This window comes from Myotis daubentonii, chromosome 6, assembly GCF_963259705.1.
Source record: "Myotis daubentonii chromosome 6, mMyoDau2.1, whole genome shotgun sequence".
Lineage (NCBI taxonomy): Eukaryota > Metazoa > Chordata > Mammalia > Chiroptera > Vespertilionidae > Myotis > Myotis daubentonii.
Window position 1 is genome coordinate 93,227,299 of NC_081845.1, and position 20,305 is coordinate 93,247,603.

General features: G+C 56.4%; 1 protein-coding gene across 4 annotated transcripts in view; it reads right to left on the reverse strand.

The window, feature by feature from the left end:
- Positions 1 to 296: 296 nt before the first annotated feature.
- PPARD (peroxisome proliferator activated receptor delta) overlaps positions 297 to 20,305 on the reverse strand; it is a 79,978-nt gene continuing 59,969 nt past the window's right edge. For all 4 annotated transcript variants that reach the window (XM_059701892.1, XM_059701894.1, XM_059701893.1 and 1 more), the window contains 6 exons: positions 14,625 to 14,851; positions 6,044 to 6,198; positions 5,151 to 5,289; positions 3,704 to 3,906; positions 3,083 to 3,533; positions 297 to 2,451 (listed from right to left, as the gene is read on the reverse strand). In XM_059701892.1, the coding sequence (XP_059557875.1) occupies positions 2,204 to 2,451; positions 3,083 to 3,533; positions 3,704 to 3,906; positions 5,151 to 5,289; positions 6,044 to 6,198; positions 14,625 to 14,754 (1,326 nt within the window). In that variant the 5' untranslated portion in view covers positions 14,755 to 14,851 and the 3' untranslated portion in view covers positions 297 to 2,203. The remainder of the gene's footprint in view (positions 2,452 to 3,082; positions 3,534 to 3,703; positions 3,907 to 5,150; positions 5,290 to 6,043; positions 6,199 to 14,624; positions 14,852 to 20,305) is intronic.

A 20,305-nucleotide genomic window follows, 5' to 3' on the forward strand; every position in this document is an offset into this window, starting at 1 on the left:
AACCGACGGCACTTCTGGCAGGAGCAGCTGAGTTCCAGATGTGCCTTCCCCTCCACACGCACCCCAAAGTCCCTGCAGGGAGGGATGGCACCTTCTCAGTCCCCCACTACCCTAGTCGACTGACGAGTGGCGAGCAGAGGGGGTGAGAGGGAGCTCCACAAGCCAGGCCCTGCCAGCACCCCGAAGTCTCATTGGCCAACTGTTTCCTTCCTCTCTGTGCATCGGATACAGAGGAGGGGGAGCAGATCAGCCCCCAGGAAAAACACACGGAGAACTGAGTCAGCCCAAGTCAACTCTTAAATACTTAATTCCCATTTATTTAAAGTTCCATCAGTCTGTGTACACTATTTATATTAAAAACACAGGAAACTGGGGCTCCTAGCAAAAATATACATTTCCATTTTGGAGATTGTTCAGACACTGAGAAGAGCTGTGTTCTCAGCACTAGAGCTGGGAGTGGGGGCGGGCAGGGGGTGGGGAGGCGGAGGTCGGGCACAGCGCCTCTCCCTCACAGTGCTGGCCCAAGGGAGCCCCCTCGGCCAAACCTCGGTCAGCGAGGGTAGGAGGGGAGAGGGAAGCCAGTAGGGAGTGGTCCTGGGCATGGAAGGCCACAGCACTGGCAGGGCAGGCACTGGCTGTGTCCTTTCTCCACGGCATTTCCTCCCATAGCTGCAGCTGGACAGCAAGGCCCCTCCTGAGGGAGGAGCAGACGGGACCAGGAGCCTGGGCTCTGCACCAGGTTCTCCGAGACCCTAGCCAGCCTCCTCCCTGGCGGCAGCCTGGGCGCTGAGTGCCCCTGCGGAGGGGAGTGGGCAGGGGCCGCGGAGTCGGGTGGCCTGGCAAGGTCCCCGTCACCAGGGGCTGTGCAGGGTGTTCCAGGAGACCAGCTGGGCTGACACACGGGAAGGGAGGGTAGCAGAGCTGTGGGGACAGATGGATGTCTCCATCAACAGGACCAGTTTATCCCTGGCACCTTCCCCGTGAGCAGGTGCTGGGCTGACACAGCAGGACTCCCCTGCTGACCTCGAGGGCACGCAAGGATGTGGCCAGCCCTGGAACCAAGCCCAGCCCTGCCCGTCCACCTGCAGGCCCCTCTGGGCATGCATCTGCCTAGAGAGGGGGTGTGTGGAACCTGCGGATAAAGTGAATCAGTGCTTGTGGTGTGCAGCGGAGCGGCGGCTCCAGGAGTGTGTGGCATGAGCTGCAGTGAGCTCGAGCCAGTGCCAGTGCCTCCTGGGTGGAGATAGGACGTCATCGGGGGTGAGGCCAGTCCTGGCCCTGGGGAGAGGCAAGGGCTGTGATGCGGACAGAATATAGGTGGGGAGGCTGCTGCAGGCTGGGGGGAGGGTGGGTGCTGATGGAGGGCAACCCTGAGGCCTGCTCACTGCTTCCCTGCCAACTTGCACCTCCCTGGAGGCTCACTCCTCTTCATGGGGGTGTGGGGCCCCCACCTGCAGGGAACCCAGCTCCTTCCAGGCTGGGGGAGGTCCCGCAGCGGCCAGCGCAGGGGGCCATCAGCAACACTGGCTGGGAAGACCGGTGAAAAGACCAAAAAGGATGTTGGGGCTGGGGTACGTGGCTGAAGTGGGGTTGGCTGGGTCAGGGGTGCCAGCCTCAGGGTGGGGTGCGTGACAGTCTCAGGGAGGCCTCCTGGCCTTCAGGGCAGGGACCCAGCGACCAAGGCCACTGCTGCGGTCGGCCCAGGTCCTGCTCGGCTTCCCCAGGAAGCCGGGCCCAGAGCTTAGTGTTTCTTTGGGCAGCTCCGGCCTTGCTGCGAGCACGGAGCAGTGAGGCCCCTGCCCCTGCAGACGGCTGGTGCAGAGGGCAGGCCACTCCCTCTGCACCGGGGCCGGGGGCAAAAGCAGAAGTCCTGTCCTATGCTGCTGGTGAGATAATACCAACTGTCTCACAGGAAGACAGAGGGACAGACAGGGGATGGGGGAGGGAGGGCCAGGGAGGAAGGAAGAGGGAACCCTTAGAAAGGAAGAGAAAGAGCAAAGAGAAGAACAAGGAACGGAGAAGGAGAGAGGGAGGAAGGGACCATGGGGAGCGAGGCGTGGGTCTGTTCGCAGGAGTGTGTGATCAGGCGCCATGCTGAGTGCGCCTGTGGCCAACGGGTAAGTCCCATGTGGCGCCTGTCCAGCGCTGTCCCTGCCCCTGGTTCTCGGCCCCGAGGCCTGCTGGGAGGCCCTGGCCGTGCACCTCAGTACATGTCCTTGTAGATCTCCTGGAGCAGGGGGTGCAGCGAGGTCTCCGTCTCCGTCTTCTTGATCCGCTGCATCATCTGGGCATGCTCGGTGACCAGCTGCCGCAGGTCAGCCATCTTCTGCAGCAGCTTGGGGAAGAGGTACTGGGCATCGGGGTGGTTGGCGTGCAGGTGGAACTCGAGGGCACGCAGGATGGTGTCCTGGATGGCCTCCACCTGGGACACGTTCATGAGGCCTGGCCGGTCTGTGGGGACACAGGGCCCAGGTATGGGAGGGAGCAGGCACGCACGGGTCTCAGGTGGCGGAGGAGTGCCGCTACCCACCCAGTGTGGGGGCCTGGCTCAGGGCACAGCAGACCTCCTGGCCGTGACAGACCCGAGCCCCATCCTGCCAGGGACAGTCCCCCCTCCTCTGCTTTCCTGGCTCAGTTTAGTCTCATGGCTACTCGGCCTGGATTCACATCCCAGCTCTACCAGGTGAGCGGTGAGGCCTGGGCAAGGCGCTCAGCCTCTCTGGCGCGTTTCCTCACCTGCAAACTGGGGATAACGGAAGTACCTATGCACAGGTGGCTGTGAGGACCAAATGAGTTATAATTTGGGAAAGGGAACTAGAACAGTGCCTGGTAGGAAGTAAGCTCTATGCCAGTGTCAGCACAGTAATTATTACAGTTCTTGTGTTGGAATTGAAAAGTATCAGGAAAATACAGAAGATTCTCCACCACCGAGAACAGCATGTTGGTGTGTGTCCCTTTGTTCTTTTTCTATCTCACCTCCATCTATCTAAGAAGGGGCAGGTCCTGCACGTACAGCGGTGCCTCACACGTTCCCCTGCCATCATCACACGCACACTTCCCCACGGTGTCCGACCTCGCTTACCTCCGCACAGAATGATGGCTGCGATGAAGAGAGCCAGGTCACTGTCGTCGAGTTCCAGGGCATTGAACTTGACAGCGAACTCGAACTTGGGCTCGATGATGTCACTGAAGGGCTTGCGGAGGCTGCGCAGGAACTCCCGGGTGACAAACCCCGTGCCGTTGGCCACCAGCAGCCCATCCTTGTTGACAATGGAGGCCAGCATGGCGAAGATGGCCTCGTGCACGCCGTACTTGAGAAGGGTCACCTGGTCGTTGAGGAAGAGGTTGCCGAAGCTGGGGATGCTCTTGGCGAACTCGGTGAGCTCGCGCACCGTCTCCACCGTGGTGCACTGGCAGCGGTAGAAGACGTGCACGCTGATCTCCTTGTAGGGCGGCAGGCCGTTCACCAGCTGCTTCCACACCAGGCCCTTCTCTGCCTGCCACAGCGTCTCGATGTCGTGGATCACAAAGGGCTGAAAACCAGGCCCCATTAGAGGCCAGGCCTGGGGGACCCCACGTGTGCTCCCCGTACTCCCTGCCTGTACCATGAAGTTAGGGGAGGGAGGCGGTCCAGTTCTCCCAGGAGTCTGGAGGGCGGCAGGGCCCCGAGCCAGGGACGCCGCCTGCGAGCAGCGACACTCACCGCTGTGTGGCTGGTCTTGCCGGTGAGGATGCCGCGCGCCTTCTTCTTGGTCATGTTGAAGTTTTTCAGGTAGGCGTTGTAGATGTGCTTGGAGAAGACCTTCAGGTCAGCCACCTGTGGGTTGTGCTGACTCCCCTCACTCGCCGTCAGCCCTGCCACCAGCTTCCTCTTCTCGGCCTCTGGCATCCGGCCAAAGCGGATGGCTGCATGGGGAGCAGGGGTGGGGGGCAGGAGTCATCGAGGAGTCCATGCACCCCTAACCTCCTCATCCCTGCATAGGCCAAAGGCCTGAGGAGTTCTAGAGGCAGCCAGCTGGAATGTTGGGGGACCCTCCCGAATGTAAGCTCCAGGGGCAGGGGTCTGTCTGTCCTGTTCAGTGCCCACACACAAAGGCCCTAACTCTTGGAGCGCCTCGCCGCACGGCCAGGAGGGGTGCGGGGTGGCAGGTGGAAAGTCTGGTCAGCGGGCTGTGCCCGAGCCCCAGCTCTGCAGCTTACTCGCCTAGCGACTTCAGACGGGCCGCTTCGTCTTCTTTCTAATCAGAGCAGCGGGGCCGACACTTAAAGCTCACTGACTGTCAGAGCAGTTAGATAATTCCCCCTGTAAGCACTTAACTGTCCTCATTACAACAGGAAAAAACCTGGCTTCTCTCAGAGAAAAAGCGAGAAGAATCAGTCAGCACGGAGATCTCTTGGGGAGTCCCCTCACTTCAGCCACGTAATGGGCCCAGGCAGATACAGATGGGAGGGGTCAAACCACAGGCCCCCAAACCCATCACCTAAAAAAATCTGCAGCCGGAGACTCACACTGCCCCCCTCAAAGATGCAAGGCAGTCAGTGCACCATCCATGGGTGAGACATTTAAACAGGAGGCTCTCCCTGTCCTTTGGGGGTGTGACCCAGAGGGTAGAGAGGGCAGGTGGGCTCTGCAAAATCCTACTCTATGGGGTCTGAAGACGAGATGTGCCAGCTGCCAGGAGCCTGGAGCACAGGGCAGGGCAGGCTGTCTCCCAGAGGGGCTGGCCTTCAGGAAACGCCCGCCTGCTCCTGGCAGCTGGCACATGTGGCCATTTACTGGCTCCCGCCTGCCCTCAATAACCAGGAAGGGCAGAGGGGTCCCAGGCCTCCGCAGGGGTTTCCATGCTGTGCCAGGCTTGAGGTTCTGGGAGCTGGGGTCAGTTCCTGCTCTGTCTGGGCCAGACAGGGTGAGCCTCAGGTAGAGAGGTGGGGACAGCCCGCCCTGGCCTCCACGGGGATACTGGCGGTCTGGGGAAGGCAGATCTTGGGCTAGGGCTGTGCTGGCTCGGAGACTCAGGTCCAGATCAGCCAGGCCAGCAGAGGACACAGCAGGGCCCACGGCGTGCCAGGCACACGGAGGCGCCCTTTATGCGCCGAGACTGGCTTCACACTGTGTGGGGCCGGTGGCCGTGCTTGCGGCGGGCTCTCACCGTTATGTGACATGCCCAGTGCCAGGCACTTCTGGAAGCGGCAGTACTGGCACTTGTTGCGGTTCTTCTTCTGAATCTTGCAGCTCCGCTCACACTTCTCGTATTCCAGCTTCATGCGGATCGTCCGCCGGAAGAAGCCCTGAGGATGGTGTACAGGGAGGAAAGGACACAGGGAAGGGAGAGAGCTGGGGAACCCTGGCCCGGGGTGTACTGGGGCCCCAGTGTGCATGAAGATGTAGAAACTCCTGAACTCTGGAAATGGGGGGGGGGGGGGGAGGTTGTTGGAAGAAAGTGGGAGAAGGTAAACAACTCTAAAACTCCTGAAATAATTAAAATAATATGCCATATTATGCATATTAAATATGCTTTTGTTAATTTGGTAACAAAACTGTATCATGACTAACTTGATTTATTCATAAATGTACTGGTTCTGTGTATTTCCTAGGTAGTGGTTTAATAAAATGTGAAAATGTGATGGGTGTGCGGTGAGGAGGAAGAACCCAAAAGAAATGCAACATTTTTTTCTCCCCTCAAAGCACCCCCTCCAGGCTTAGGGGTGCAGGAACCCGACCTCAGGAAGAAGTCCCAGCCTAAGACCCGCCCCTTTCTGTCCCGCCCGTCTTTCCCAGCCCGGTCCCCAGGGGGCGCAAGAGGCCAGGGAGCCCAGGTCAGCGGCTGAGGTGCCTGGCAGGGCAGCCCTGACAGGGAACCCTCCTCTCCAGCAGGAACAGAGCTGAGGCTTGGAATGAGCCCAAGGCCCTGGCGGCTGCCCAGGCAGGAATTCCGCCGTGGGTATTATCAGGGACCCGCCCCTGGCAGGGAAAGCCTTTTTGGCAAGTTAACTCACCATGTGGCCACCGCCCTGCTGGCCAGCCAGCACCCACCGCCCCTACCTTGCAGCCCTCGCACGCATGGACGCCGTAGTGGAAGCCCGACGCCTTGTCCCCGCACACGCGGCACTCCATGTTGAGGCTGCTGCCCGGGGCCCCGTCACAGCCCGTCTGCAGCTGGTCCAGCAGCGAGGGTGGGGAGGCACTCCGGGAGAGGTCTGCAGACACACGGCACGACACGGGCGCTTCACGTTCTGCCGGCTGGGCCCGTTTCTCACTCACACAGCCCTGGCTCAGCCACGTAAGAGCTGTGTGCCACGCGGGCCAACCTTTCTGAGACCAGTTTCTTCGTCTGGAATGTGGGGCTGACAGCATCTCTGGGAGGCTGGCAAAGTTTCCAAAGCATCCCCCCGCCCCCCCCAACCCACCCCAGAGCTGGCGCAGCAGGTATCCCAGAAATGGCAGCTCTGCCTGTGGGGGGTGAGGCAGCGCCTTCCTGGGCTGGCCGAGCCCGTGGAGAGGAGAGGGTATGAAGGGATGGCTGTGTTTTGGGAGGAGGGAAGGAAGGGGGAGGAAGCAGATATTGATATTTTATTTTTTAAAAATATTTTTATTGATTTCAGGGAGGAAGGGAGAGGGAAAAAGAGACAGAAACATCAATGATGAGAGAGAATCATTGATCAGCTGCCTCCTGCACACCCCCTATTGGGGATTGAGCCCACAACCCGGGCATGTGCCCTTGACCGGAATCGAACCCAGGACTCTTCAGTCCGCAGGTGGACACTCTATCCACTGAGCCAAACCTGATAGGACAGCAGAGTCTCTTCAGATTATCCTTAGGAAGGGGCCCACGTGGGGTGTGGAGTGTGTTTTGAGAAGAAGATGGCAGAGTGCAGACCTGGGAAGTCTGATTCCTGCATGGACTGCTCAGATGCTTGTAAAGGCACTCCCAAGCTCAAGTTCACTCCCACGAAACATGCTCACACAGGAAGAGCGTAGGTGTCAGCCACACTGGCTGGGCAGCACACTGAATTTCCACAGTGTTTTTCTATGAAATGTACAGATGTTTGAACCAGGGGCTGATTTAGCAAGGAGAGCACTTGGCATGGCAATGACTTGAGGGCATACACACCGTCAGAGGACTTAGTAAGAACGGCTGGGAGTCTCCTCTGAATCTCTCCTTTGTGCACTCAGGAGTGAGCCCTGGCCTTGGAAAGGGGCCTGCACTGAGCCCCAGCCTCCTGACCCTCCCTGTCTTGCCTCTGCCACGCCAGTCTGCCCATCTGCTGCTCTGCTGTCTCCCTGAATACCAAGCAAGTGCTTGGGGCAGGGTCCAAATCCCACATCAGAGAACTGGGGCTTGGAGCAGACAGCTCTAAGGGAGACCCAAGCCCAGACGTAACATTTCCCACTCAACAAAGATCTAATTTTCCCCACTGTGGAGTGACTTCTCCCCCTTTCTCCTTGCCCCCTTTCCTCCCCCCGCAACCCCGGTCCAGGGGTGACAGGAGGAAAGCTGCTGCCCGGCCCCCATCCTGGACACAGAAGGGGAGCACAACCAGACCACAGCAGAGGACCACGCCTCTGCCCTCCCTGGCAGATGAGGCAGGGGTGACACAAGTTCCTGGTCCCTAAAACTGCCTGCCCTGTCCCAGAGCCTCAGCTCTGAACCTTCAGTCATTCCAAAGGGAAACCCCCAAGCCCACAGATGAGGAGAATGGGCTCCTCCATCTCCTAGGCAAGGAGCTGCAGGGAGACTGCAGCCTGGGAGGGCAAGGCTGCTGGTCCACCGGACAGCCTGTATTACTCAGTGCTGGGCTCCGCCACTACAGTAGGGCCATGGGCAGGTCCTCAAGCTGCCAGGGCGTCCTGGCCGGAGGGGCACACGGCCTCTCCTGGAGGCACTGGAGCATGGGCAGGAGAAGTCCCATCCCCGTCGGGAGAAGTGAGACACCATGTGAAACCCTGTGCAGAGACCTTGTGCACTTCCTGCTCTGTCTGTGGTCTGTGTGCACGTGGGCTTTGTGGCACTTGTAAGCATCAGTGTTGTTTCTGTGGCTGCACGTCTGCCTCCTGCTAGACTCGGAGCATCCCGAGTCACGTCCCCTTTAGACCTCAAGCCACAGGGACCAGTCGCCTCAGTGTTCCCACCTCTTGGTGCTTCCTCGTTCTCCCTTGTGGCCCTGGGGGCTTGGCAATGGTCTGGTCATTTGGTTGCTACTGGTGCTGCATGTGGCAATGCCACCCTCTCTGTTTCTTGTTGTTGTTTTTTAATTATTGGGATCGTCAAGTTTTATTTATTTTTTTCCCAAATATATTTTATTGATTTTTTACAGAGAGTAAGGGAGAGGGATAGAGAGTTAGAAACATCAATGAGAGAGAAACATCGATCAGCTGCCTCCTGCACACCCTCCACTGGGGATGTGCCCGCAACCAAGGTACATGCCCTTGACCAGAATCGAACCTGGGACCCTTCAGTCCACAGGTCGACGCTCTATCCACTGAGCCAAACCAGCTGCGGCTGCCACCATCTCTCTTCATCCAACAGACATTGACGAGCACATGCTTGTGCAGGGCAGGACCCAAACCCTGCTCTCAACTAGCAAAGGTAAGAAAGGGGTAAGAAAACTGGGGCAGTGCAGCGAGCGGCCACACCAGCCCAGGCGGCAGAGTGGTGCAGGGCTGCGAGAGAGCCATCACCCGGGCATGAGGGCCAGGAAGGTGGCTGCTCCCTCTCTGGCCCTAAAGTGAGTGCTTTGGCCCTGGCTGGTGTGGCTCAGTGGGTTGGAGTGTTGTCCTGGACACGGAGGGGTTGCAGGTTCAGTTCCCAGTAAGGGAACCTCCTAGATTGTGGGCTTGATCCCTGGTTGGGGCAACCTGTTTCTACCTCTCTCCCTTCCTCGCTAAGAATCAATAAAACATCCTTGGGTGAGGATTAAGAAAAAGGTGCATGCTTTGGGTCAGTGGTCCGTGAGATCTGAAAGGTTGGCTACCGCTGGTTTAGGGAAACCTTTGGAGCAGCGGTCACCAACTGCTGGTCTGCGACCATTGGTGGCCGGAGGTCCGAGAGGCTGGCGACCGCTGCTCTGGATGACCTCCAAGGCTGCTTCCAGGAGCTCAGGCAGCAGTGGGCGTAAGAATACGGCCCAGGAACCCTGTAGCCCAACTTCAATCAGTGTCCTGTGCTCAAAAACCTGCGCTACCTCTGGGCCTGTTTCTTCCCCTGTAAGGGGAGGACAACAGTATCTGTCTCAGAGTCATGGTGAGAATCCAGGAGTTAATACGGAGAAAGCTCCTGGACCCGGAAGTGTTGTGTAAATCCCAGCTCAAGCGCGGGTGATGCTCGCTAGAAAGCTGAAATCCGCCGTTTCTGAGCCTGTGCCCCACACAGGCGGGGACCGTGCCTCTCTCTTCCTCCTCTGGTGTCTCTTTCCCCTACACCTTCACAGAAACCCAAGATGTGTGTGTGTGTGTGTGTGTGTGTGTGTGTGCGCGCGCGCGCGCGCGCTCTCTGTTTATGAGCCTTCGGAACAAGACCCACCCACCCACCTCTCTTGTCGCCTGGCCTGCTGCTGGCCCCTGGCTCAGGGGTGTCAGGACTACCCCAAACCCTGGAAGAAGCCAAGATGCCCAAGCCCTACTGGCCACGGAGTCAGCCAGAGCTCTGGGTTGCAAGGTGAGACCCGTGCAGAAAGAGCTGCAAACTGCACTGGAGAGACACAGGCCCAGGGCGGGGGCTGGGGGTCCCTGGAAGAGGTCCTGCCCCAGAGGGTGAACAGCTGAGGCTGCTGAACTTGAGGGCAGTCAGGGAGGCCTGGCGGTCTCAGGGCAACAGGACAAGGCACCCCTTGCCTATCTGAGAAGAATAGAGAGAGGCAGGGTGAGCGGCGCTGGGTGGGCAGCAAGCAGGGCACGCATCCCGCAGGGGTGCCTTTTGTTGGGTGTATCGGAGATACTGAGGTGGTGGGGTGGGTTTCCCAAAGATAAAGGTTTCTTCCTGGATGCCCACCCGGCTTAAGGGTTCATCCTCAAATCACCATCACATCCTACCTGAACGTAATGGTGGTGGGATGCCCCATTCTAGGGACCAGGTTCTCAAGGTTCCATCACCTCCCATGACCTCCGGTGGGGGCCAGTTCTGAGAGGCCCTCCCCACACTGGGGACCCCTCCCTCAGTGCCCCTCAGGAAGCTGGGAGAAGTGCCCTGGGCTTGCTATTTGAGGGCCGCTGCCTGCACAGCCGCTCTCTCCAGCCTGCCCAGCGCATCCTCTCTCAGCCCCTCCTCTGCTCTCAGGAAATGCACTTGCTTGCCCGATGGCCATCATGTGGGCCCTAAGCCCTGCCTCTGAACTTCCCCTCTAGCCACACCCTGCCTGCCCCCACCCCAGAATGTCTCCTACCTTTACTACCCCTAGGAGGGGCAGGGGAAAGAATGAGCATTTATCAAGCCCCCAAGAAATGCCAAGCACTTTAGTGTCTATGCCTGTATCATTTCATTTCGCTCTAGAAGACAGTAACTGCCACCATTTAAAGGTGAGGACACTGAAGCTCGGTGAGGCTCAGGGATTTACCCAAGGTCACCTGGATACGTGGAGGGACTGGAACCGGAACCTAAACCTGACTTCCCTGCAACGGCTGCGTGTCTGCACCAATCACACTCTCAGCACATGCCTGCTGTGTGCTAGGCGCTCCACTGGGTACTTTACATCATCAAAACCATCTTTCCAGCAGGTCTCTTATCCCCACTTTATAGGCGAGACAAGGGAGCTCAGGTTAACACGCTGACAGCGGCTGAGGTTAATGTGATGTGCCTACTTGGCCAGGCCATGGTACCCAGTTTTTGGTCAAACATGAGTCCCGATGTTGCTGCGGAGGTGTGTTTAGGGGTAATTAACATTCAAACCACCACTCTGTGATGGGAGCAGGCCCGAAGGAAGGAGGAATTCTGTCTCCCGACTGCATCTGGGCTCCAACATCACCTTCCCTGGGGGTACACCCTGCTGGCCTCTCCTATAGTTTAGACTCGCTAGTCCTCACAGCTGCTTGAGCCAAGTCCTTAAACTAAGACTCCTAGTCTCCCTCCCTCACTCTCTATACACACTCACACACACACATGCTATTGGATTTGTTTCTCTAGAGAACCCTAACACAGTGATGGTGAGGTTTATACAGGCCTTGGGCTTACCCGCTGCACTCGTCAACTTCCCATACATATAAACACGTGCTCATTCCACCTGATCAATATTGTGATTATGATAAACAAGGAGACACACCACTGCTGGGAATGACACTGTGCATCACTCACTGTTTGGACTTGGCATAAACACTAGCCCCTCCCCCAGAGTGAAGGATCAGTGGCACTATCTTTGATTACAAGTTGGGCAAATAGACACTGTTGACCTTACTCCCTCACTAAGGGCGCTGAGAACCCTGCGTGTCTAGTCTCCGTTGCCAGAGGCATGCTGCTGTCTGAGCTGGGAGGCCCGGAGGGGCTGGCCCTGTCTGTTTACTTTGCTGGCAGAGCCGCACAGAGCACAGCTTCTGGAGTCAGGGCCAGTTCTGCAGGGTTACCCAGCAGCCTCCTTCCTCCGGCTGTCCTGTTTGCCTGGACAGTGGGCTCCTCGGGGCAGCCACCCAGCCTCGTCTGCTGAATGGCTGCCTGGACGCCCACTAAGCACTTGCTGGGAGGAGATGCCAAGGCCAAGAGGAAGGAGACTTTATCTTCCTCAGCCCCACACTAAGGCCCTGACCTTTTTCTTGGGGTGACTGGGATGTTCATCACTGGAAAGGCGGGGGTGAAGACAGGAGTGGGGTGTGAGCACCAGCTCCAGCTCCCCCCACCTCCACCCAGTCGGGGGACCCTGGGCATGCGAGTGTCCTGAGCGCTAAAGATGAGGCCTGTCCTCCCTGCCTCCCTGCGGGGCAGGAGGAGGTGCTGGCAGGTCCAGAGATGCAATCAGTGCAGAAGCTCTGGAGGGTCAGGGGAAGCAACTGTGCAGCCTTCATGCTGTTCTAGGCTCAAGCTGCACCCCATCCTCAGGGGTCCCTGAGGGGACTCTGGAGGGTAAATCACAGATCATGGGGTGGGGCAGGGGACCGGCAGGTGCTGAGACCTGTGGCGTGTCCCAGCCCCATTTACTCCTCACCTGGCTGGCCCTTGAGGTGGGTAAGACGAAGCCTTTAAAGGTGAGGAGACTGGGGCACGGGGAGGGCGCAGCTCCCAGAGCAGACCTGGGACTCCTGCCCTGGTGTGAGGCCCCCAACACGGACAGGTGAGGCTGCCTCCAGAGCCCTCACCTGCGGCCTTTTTGTTTTTAACCTTTTAAAGAAAAGCAATGTAACTGCTTTTTAAAGTAGGAGAGCACTCCAGGCCTGCTGGGAAAAACACACACGGTGCGGAGCAGCTTATGGCAGATCCTCTCCACCCATGAGCCCACGTGGGAGTGGCCCCTCTCGTCCCGTGTGTCTACTCCCCCAGTGCCTTCTGTGATGCATGAGGGCTGTTTTTAAGTTTTCAGCTGATGGAGATTCCTTTTTATTACTATTATTATTGATATTTTTTAGAGAGAGAGGAAGAGAGAAAGGGGGGGGGGGGGAGAAACATCCACTGGCTGCCTCCCGCATGCCCCCTACTGGGGATTGAGCCCGAAACCTAGGTATGTGCCCTGACCGGGAACTGAACTCTTGACCTTTTGGTGCACAGGACGATGACCAACTGAGCCACACCGGCCAGGGCATACATAAGGATTTTTAAACAATGGGATGTCCAATCTGTCAGGAATGTGCTCCCCTGTCAGCACACTCAGACCCACCTTATCCTTTTCAATGACTCCAGCATTCCACAGTTTACATAACCAGTTCCCCACAGATGGGCGCTCTCCAATTTTTGCTTTCGGGAACAGAGCTGCAGTAAACAAGTGTGGCCATCTCCGTGCAACTGAGCGAGTGTTTACGGGGACACACTCCTAGGGGGGGACGCAGGGCCCAGGAAACACACATGCAAAGTGCTGGCTGCTGCCCTCCACTCCTGTGGCTACCGGGCCGTGTCCTCACGCTCTGGCTAACACGTCCTCTCTGCCAATCTCACCTGAAGACACCTTCTTGGATCAGGGAGACTGAAAAATGCTTTGTGTTTTCTAGCCATTTGTATTTGTCCTACCGAGAACTGCCTATTTCTACTTTTCTGCGGCGTGGCTAGTCTTGCACTTTGTGGGAAGTTTACCTATATTATGGCTTTAACATATGGTAATTACGTTAAACAATCCCTCCTGTTTCAATTACTGAGCAAGAACGTCTTTTTACTTCCACTTCACTGATTTATTGATAAACGGAATCCATCAAGCACAGGGTGGCTGGGCAAATTCTTCCCCAGACGTCCGCCCTTGCGCCCTAAGTCCCGCTGATAAAACTTCCCGGATGCCGTCACCGCGCCCGCCTCGCCCTGAGGAGGAAGCTCTGAAAAACCCAGCAGCGTGGCTCAAGGATTCGGGCTCTCTTAGTGCAGCCCAGGCAGGAGCCTGTCCGCAGCCTTCACTCGTCTTACTGATTTTTAGAGAAAGGGGGGGCGGGGGGGGAGGAACATCAATGTGAAAGTGAAATATGTTTTTATTGATTTCAGGGAGAGGAAGAGAGAGATAGAAACATTAATGATGAGAGAATCATTGATGGACTGCCTCCTGCTGCTAAGGATCCAGCCAGCAACCTGAGCAGGTGCCCTGACAGCAAAAGGAACTGGAAACCTTCTGGTAAACAGGACAACACCCAAGCTACTGAGCCACACCAGCCGGGGCCCCCCACTTTAACTTTTATCTCTGACAACACCCACCTCCTCCCCGGGAGGCACAGGGACCCGGAGCCCGTCCTTAGGAGATAGGCCTGCTCCTCTGCCGTGAATCAGCAGCTGTGGCAGGAGCTCCAGCAGCTGAAACCAGCAGTGAGGTCAGCGCGTCCCCTCCTGGCAGTGTATCCTGGCCCCAGCCCTTCCCGAGGGAAGGGAGCAAGGATCAGCAGGCTGTGATGGCGCTTGGGCAGCAGGGAGCAGGGAAAGCCAGGGGCTGAGAGAAGTGGGTCTTGGTGCCCTTGAAGGTGGACACAACACCATGATGGGATGATGAAGATGCTGACAGACAGTACAAGGCACCAGAGAAAACTGTCTGCACTGCTGCTGACAGTGGGTAAAGGGAACCAACAGGTGAAATAAGAGGAGCTAAAAACTGGCTGCACAAAAGTAATATTCGTTACAGTTAATCGCACCAACTGATGCCGCATTACGGTTCAGCTCAATGGCGTGTACAATTAGCACCAGACAACTGAGCTGTGTGTTCTGAGTGATCATGACAATCACAGCTACAGGGATCTTTCTAGTGTGTGGCTGTTAATCAGGCGGGTCCCTTGCAGTAGTCGTGATGGAACAACCATGACAACATGCATGACGCACGCGAATTCCAGTAACTCTCACAGAGCCCACTCTCCACCCCCCGGGATACTGTCTGTTGTACAGAACGAAGTGGTGCCCGGCCCACAGTCCTGCCTCCGATGAGCAGCACAGCGGGGAGTGAGCCGGGCCCGGGGCTCCAGCCCTACGGCCGCTCCTCTGCACTCCCCGAGGTGTGTGAGCGCCAGCTCCTGTCCCCACCCTCCTCACCTGTGTAGCTGCTGGAGGGAAGCGGGTGCTCTGGTTCTCCATTGAGCTCTGCGGCTCCTTGTGTCTCTGCCACTTCCTCTTTCTCCTCCTCTTCCCGGACCTCAGGGGCTTCCTCCGGTGGCTGCTCCATGGCTGATTTCCCCTCGGCGCCACGCCTGCAGGCCCGGTCATAGCTCTGGCATCATCTGGGTCTGGGTGCAGATGGACCCCAGGGCAGTTCCGTCAGCCTGGGCAAAGGGGAAGACAGGAAGAGGATGAGAGGGCGGTGGGAGTGGGGCATGGCTCAGGGTCATCGGGGGCCAGCAGAGCAGGACCACCTCACCTTGTAGGGCTCTCCCACGGTCTCCACTCCTTGCATCAAGGTCACTTCCCCTCCCACCCTTTGCCCATTGGCTCTTGCAGCAGGTCTGTGGGGCTCAGAGCAGTTCCCATCACCCAGATGGGGTGACACATCCCTCTGCTACCTTCCCCTGCCTCCTTGGCAGCATCCTGCCCTTTGAGTTCCCGGAGTTTTCGGGAGACGCACGAGAAAGCCTTGAGGGCTTTTCAAATGCTCAGTCCCCCTGGAGATCCTGCCGCACTCGTACCCGGTCCCAGGATCACTGCTCTCCAAAGCCGCCTTCGTGAAGGAAGTGTTAGGGTGGATAAAAGGCGTGAGCTCCCGCCAGGCTCGCTCACAGCGACAGCAGATCTGCAGAGCCACCAGGCAAGGGAGACACACTCTGTCCTGGAATCTCCCAAACTGTGGGCTCCTAGATGGTGACCCCCATGTTTACACCACCAGGAGGAGATGGTTCTAACCCTCTGCAACTAAGATACTGTCACAAATGCCACAGTTAGAGGTGTAAGCGCCTGGGGGGGGGGGGGTGGCCTTCCTGCAGGGAACAGTAGGGAGAGGTCCGAGAGGGGTGGATTTTGAGCAGGGGAGATGGTATGGAACTCCGCGTGGGGATACAGCTTGAGAAAAGACTGGGAGGCAGCACAGTGGGGACCGGCGGAGTCCTGTTGGCTGGGGAGTGAGGTGCTGGAGAGAGGACCTGGCGGGGTGGCCGGGAAGGTGGGCTGTGGCCAGGCATGTTGCTTCAGAGCCCTGACCCTGGGAGTGAGACGGACCTCATCCCACGTCAGGACAGGCCTGGAAGGGCCAGGAGCAGAAAAGACCTGCTCCAGAGAGATTCAAGCATCTGTGGAACCCCTTATCTTGAGGTCTCACAGGCAGCTCAAACTCCACCTATCCCACAGAACCCACCGTCTCCCCCCACACTCCCCCTTCCTCTGTAACCCCGTTTTAGTGACCCACACGCCCATCTACCACTTATCAAAGCCGGAAGGCAGAAGCCATCGGAGATCCTCCCTCTCTCACCCTGCTCCAGGCTTGCAAACTTGCTGCACTGCAGTCACTGGGGAGTGTGGTGATCTGGATGTCTGCACTCCTCCCAGAAATCCTCATTTGATGGGTCTGGGAGCAGCTTGGACATCGGAATTTTTGTTTTATTCCCCTGGTGATTGTAACCATTCCTTCCCATCAGGCCTTCATCTTCCCGCTTGGACTGACACAATAACCCCTCAGTTGGTCTCCTGAGGCAGTTTGGAAATCAGCCCGAGTCTAAGCTGGGGAGTTGGAAACCTATAGCTGGGGGCATCCTTGTTGATGTGACAGCCACAGGAGGGATTCAGCTCCCCAAGGGAGGCAGTGACATATCAGGGAAGGACAGGAAGAGGCACCAGAGCAGACAACGGGGCAGTGGCCAGAGGCAGGACCGACTCGGGACAGCCTGCGTCTCAGAGCCAAGGGAAGGGCTGTTTTCAGGGGGAAGGGGTCAGCCGGCTCCAATGCTGCAGGGCTGCAGGGCGATAACTGATCCCGCTGGCTGCAGTGACTGTGAGGTCATCCGCCCCCGTGAAGCAAGTGTCAGCCCAGTGGCTGGGATGGACTCGGGCTCTGAAGAATCAGTGCTAGCGGGGAAGCTGGGACGGGGGGAGGGTAATTTTGGGTGACTGTGCCAGGGAAGAAATGTATACACACTAGACTGAAATAGTAGCAAAGCTGGGGAGAGGTTTTTCAGAATAAAGGAAACTCAAATAAGCTGTGGACAGAGGAGAGGTCTGCGGCGAAAGACAGGAAGATCCAAGGGGGAAGCCAGGGCAGGATGACTGATGGGAGGGGAATGATTCAAGGGCCCAAGATGAGGAAAATATGAAGAAGCATCATAGCAGTGTGTGTACGTGTGTGTGTATGGGGGCGGGGGGCGGTAAAGTTCACGTGGAATGGCCTCACAGAGTAGAAGATGGGACTTGAAGAAAGCAAAGGGCTGGGGGGAGGAGAGACACTCTGGCAAACATGGTAGGGAATGAGCTGGAAAAGAATAAAAAGAATTAAAGGAAAGCTACAATAACTGAAACACGGCGGTACTGGCACCTGAACAGACAATCAATAAAGAGAATACAAAAGTCTATAAATAGATGCAAACACACATGGAGCTTTAGTATGTTATAAAGACAGCACTTCAAAGGGGAAAGGTGGATCCTTCAATTAATGGTATGTAGTGATCCCTACCTTACACCTTATACCAAGACAAGGCCCAAACAAATCAACGATTTTTTTTTAATATATTTTATTGATTTTTTACAGAGAGGAAGGGAGAGAGATAGAGAGCTAGAAACATCGATGAGAGAGAAACATCGATCAGCTGCCTCCTGCACACCCCCTACTGGGGGATGTGCCCGCAACCCAGGTACATGCCCTTGACCGGAATCGAACCTGGGACCTTTCAGTCCGCAGGCCGACGCTCTATCCACTGAGCCAAACCGGTTTCGGCCAAATCAACGATTTTAAAGTGAAAACAAACAGACACTATACCAATAGTCTGGAGATGGGGGGGGGGGGGGGGGGGGAAGACCTAAGAATGACACAAAATCCATAAGACTTTATGGGTTAAAAGAGTATGGGTAAAGATTAGTAAATATGATTACAAAAAATATAAACTTTCTACATGGTTAAAAAAAAAAAGCATAAGAAAGAAACAGATAATAAACTGAGAAAAAGATGTGCAGCTCTCATTAGATAAAGGGCGAATTTCCCTAAATAGTTCCTGCAAATTAATAAGCAAAAGACCAGCAATCCAATAATAAAATGGGCCGAGGATATAAAAAATGTGCACAGAGCCCAGCCGGTGTGGCTCAGTTGGCTGAGCATTGTCTCATGCACCAAGAGGTGGCTGGTCTGATTCCTGGTCAGGGCACATGTCTGGGTTTTGAGCTCAATCTCCAGTAGGGGACATGCAGAAGGCAGCTGATCGATGTTTCTATCTCATTGATGTTTCTATCTCATTCTCTCCCTCTCCCGTCCTCTCTCTCTTAAAAACAACAACAATCAAACCATATTTTAAAAATGCATACAGAAAAGGTATACCTTTGGCTCTTAAATATGTGAAAAGATGCTCATCATCATTAATAAAAAGAGAAATGCAAATTAAAACAACACTGAAATACACTTTTTAAGATCAGATTAAAACAAATGCTAACACATTGTTGCTAGGCACGTGGGAAATATGATCTCACACATCCCTGGTGGAAAGGTAAACTGGCACAACCTCTACAGAGGCGGATTTGGCTACATCTATCCAAATTACAAGCACTCCTTCCCTTTGGCCCAGAGACACCACTTGCAGCTTGTACCATAAGCTGTACCTCCACTTGAGCAAAACAACACAATGTGTTAGTACAAGGTTACTCGTTACAGTACTATTTGACTAGGAGGAGGTGGGGAACCACCTCGAAGTCCATTAACAAGGGCTTATGAAACAAATCATGACATGGAAACATGCAGTTCTACGCAGCCACAAAACAATGACGTCATGGGCTGGCAATGGAAGTCAAATACACAGGGAAGTTTTCAAAGGTAACAAGATGCCATACACAGGACACATAGCTTCCAAACTATTACGCTGGATGGGGAACTTAGGAGAAGTGTGGAACGCTAGCTTTCTGCCTGAGAAAGTCTCAGACAGGACTACGGAGACAGAACCACCACTGCCACGTAGGCTGGCGGACTGGGTGCTGACACAGAAAGGACGTGCTGGAAAAACGGGGAGTTCCAGACAACCCCGCGGAGCTGAGTGAAAGGCGTGTCCAGTGCCCATCTGAGTCTGGACGGGGCAGGATGCTTACGTAAGACGTCACTGCTGGGGGAAGCGGATGACGCCCGCAGGAGCCTGGCCACTGCTCCGCGGAACTAGCCCTGAATGCCCACCTCGGGCTACTAGTTAGGTGAACACATTAGAGGCCTGTTTCCACGGCACTGCACACAGCTGAACACAGTCCTCCGGGAGCAGGACAGGAGGACCCTTAGCTAAGGAGAGTGGGACTGTGGGGAGGGGCTGCTGACAACACTGGCCAAGGACCTTGGCGATCACCGAGGGCAGCCTGTGACTGCGAGGAATGTGCTGAACTCTCCAACGTCTGGAGGTAGAGGGGCAGGGGTAGGTGAGGGAGGAGGCCCATGGCTGAAGGGCTGCAGGAGGTTTGAGTAGCATCAAGAGGATGAGCAGCTCAGTGACAGAGGGTCAGACAATGTGACGTCTATGAGCCATGAGGTCAGTGGTGGCACTGGCCAGAGGGGCGAGTGGACACAGGGGGAAATGCACACCAGTGGTGATGAGAGCCAGTGAGTGGGGGACATGAAGATTTGGGGGTTCCCCTTAGCAGGCAGAAACAGAGGAGCAAAAACTGCAACACTGCCTTGTACAGACACTTGACAAAGTATTTTCTCACACATTGCCTCATGCCCTCTGAGGGACCTTGGGAGATGGGAGCAGAGTTCATTGTCGTGCTGAATCCTGGAGGGCGGGGGAGGCACCTGCTGGGTACACGATCAACAGGCCCTGCTCAGTCCTCCAAGCCCCATAAGGAGAGCCTTGTGTGCTCCCCTGGGCACATGAGGGAAGTGAAAACACCCAGGCCCTCAGAGCCTGACAGGGTGTCCCTGCAACACACCAGAGGATGACGTCGACGACCATGGGGTTTCGGACACAGTGGAGTGGCAGCCTGGCTAGGCCTTGGCGAGCTGTGTGCCCGATACCCCTGAGCCTCAGCTTCCGCTTCCCCACTAGCTGGCTGGTTAGGTCCCCATGCTCAGGGCTACTGTTCTCAGAGTCTGGGGTGCACATGGTGGCCTCTTAGGATCAGATGTGGTTCTGGGCCATGGCTGGAGTTTTGGTTTCGGGGCCAGGGTTCCTGGATTCCAGCCTGGAGCGTCTCTCTGGCTGTGACCTCTTCAGGACATCAGCTGAAGGGGGAGGGGAGCTGCAGTCTAGTTGCTCCAGAACCCACACACATCCCTCGGGCTGTTTCTATTTAGATGCAACCACAGTACTGCCCATCCCTGCATGTTGCCAGAAGCCATCCACCAGCACCACGGCTGCCCCACACCCACCACTGTCTCAGCTTGTCTGGCCAGGAGCTACTTTGACACCGGCTCCCGCCTGCGCCCAGGCCCACAGGCTGGATTTTCCCAGGTAGCTGCCACTCACCACTGTCCTTGCAATGAATCCTATTCTCCTCTTCCCTCTTCAGGCCTGGCACTAAAAATAGCACACCCAGCACTAGGTTTAACTTTTAAGCGGCTGCACTGAGAAATTCTGGTCTTCGCTGTGGCCCCCCGCCCCATCCCCCTCCCCACA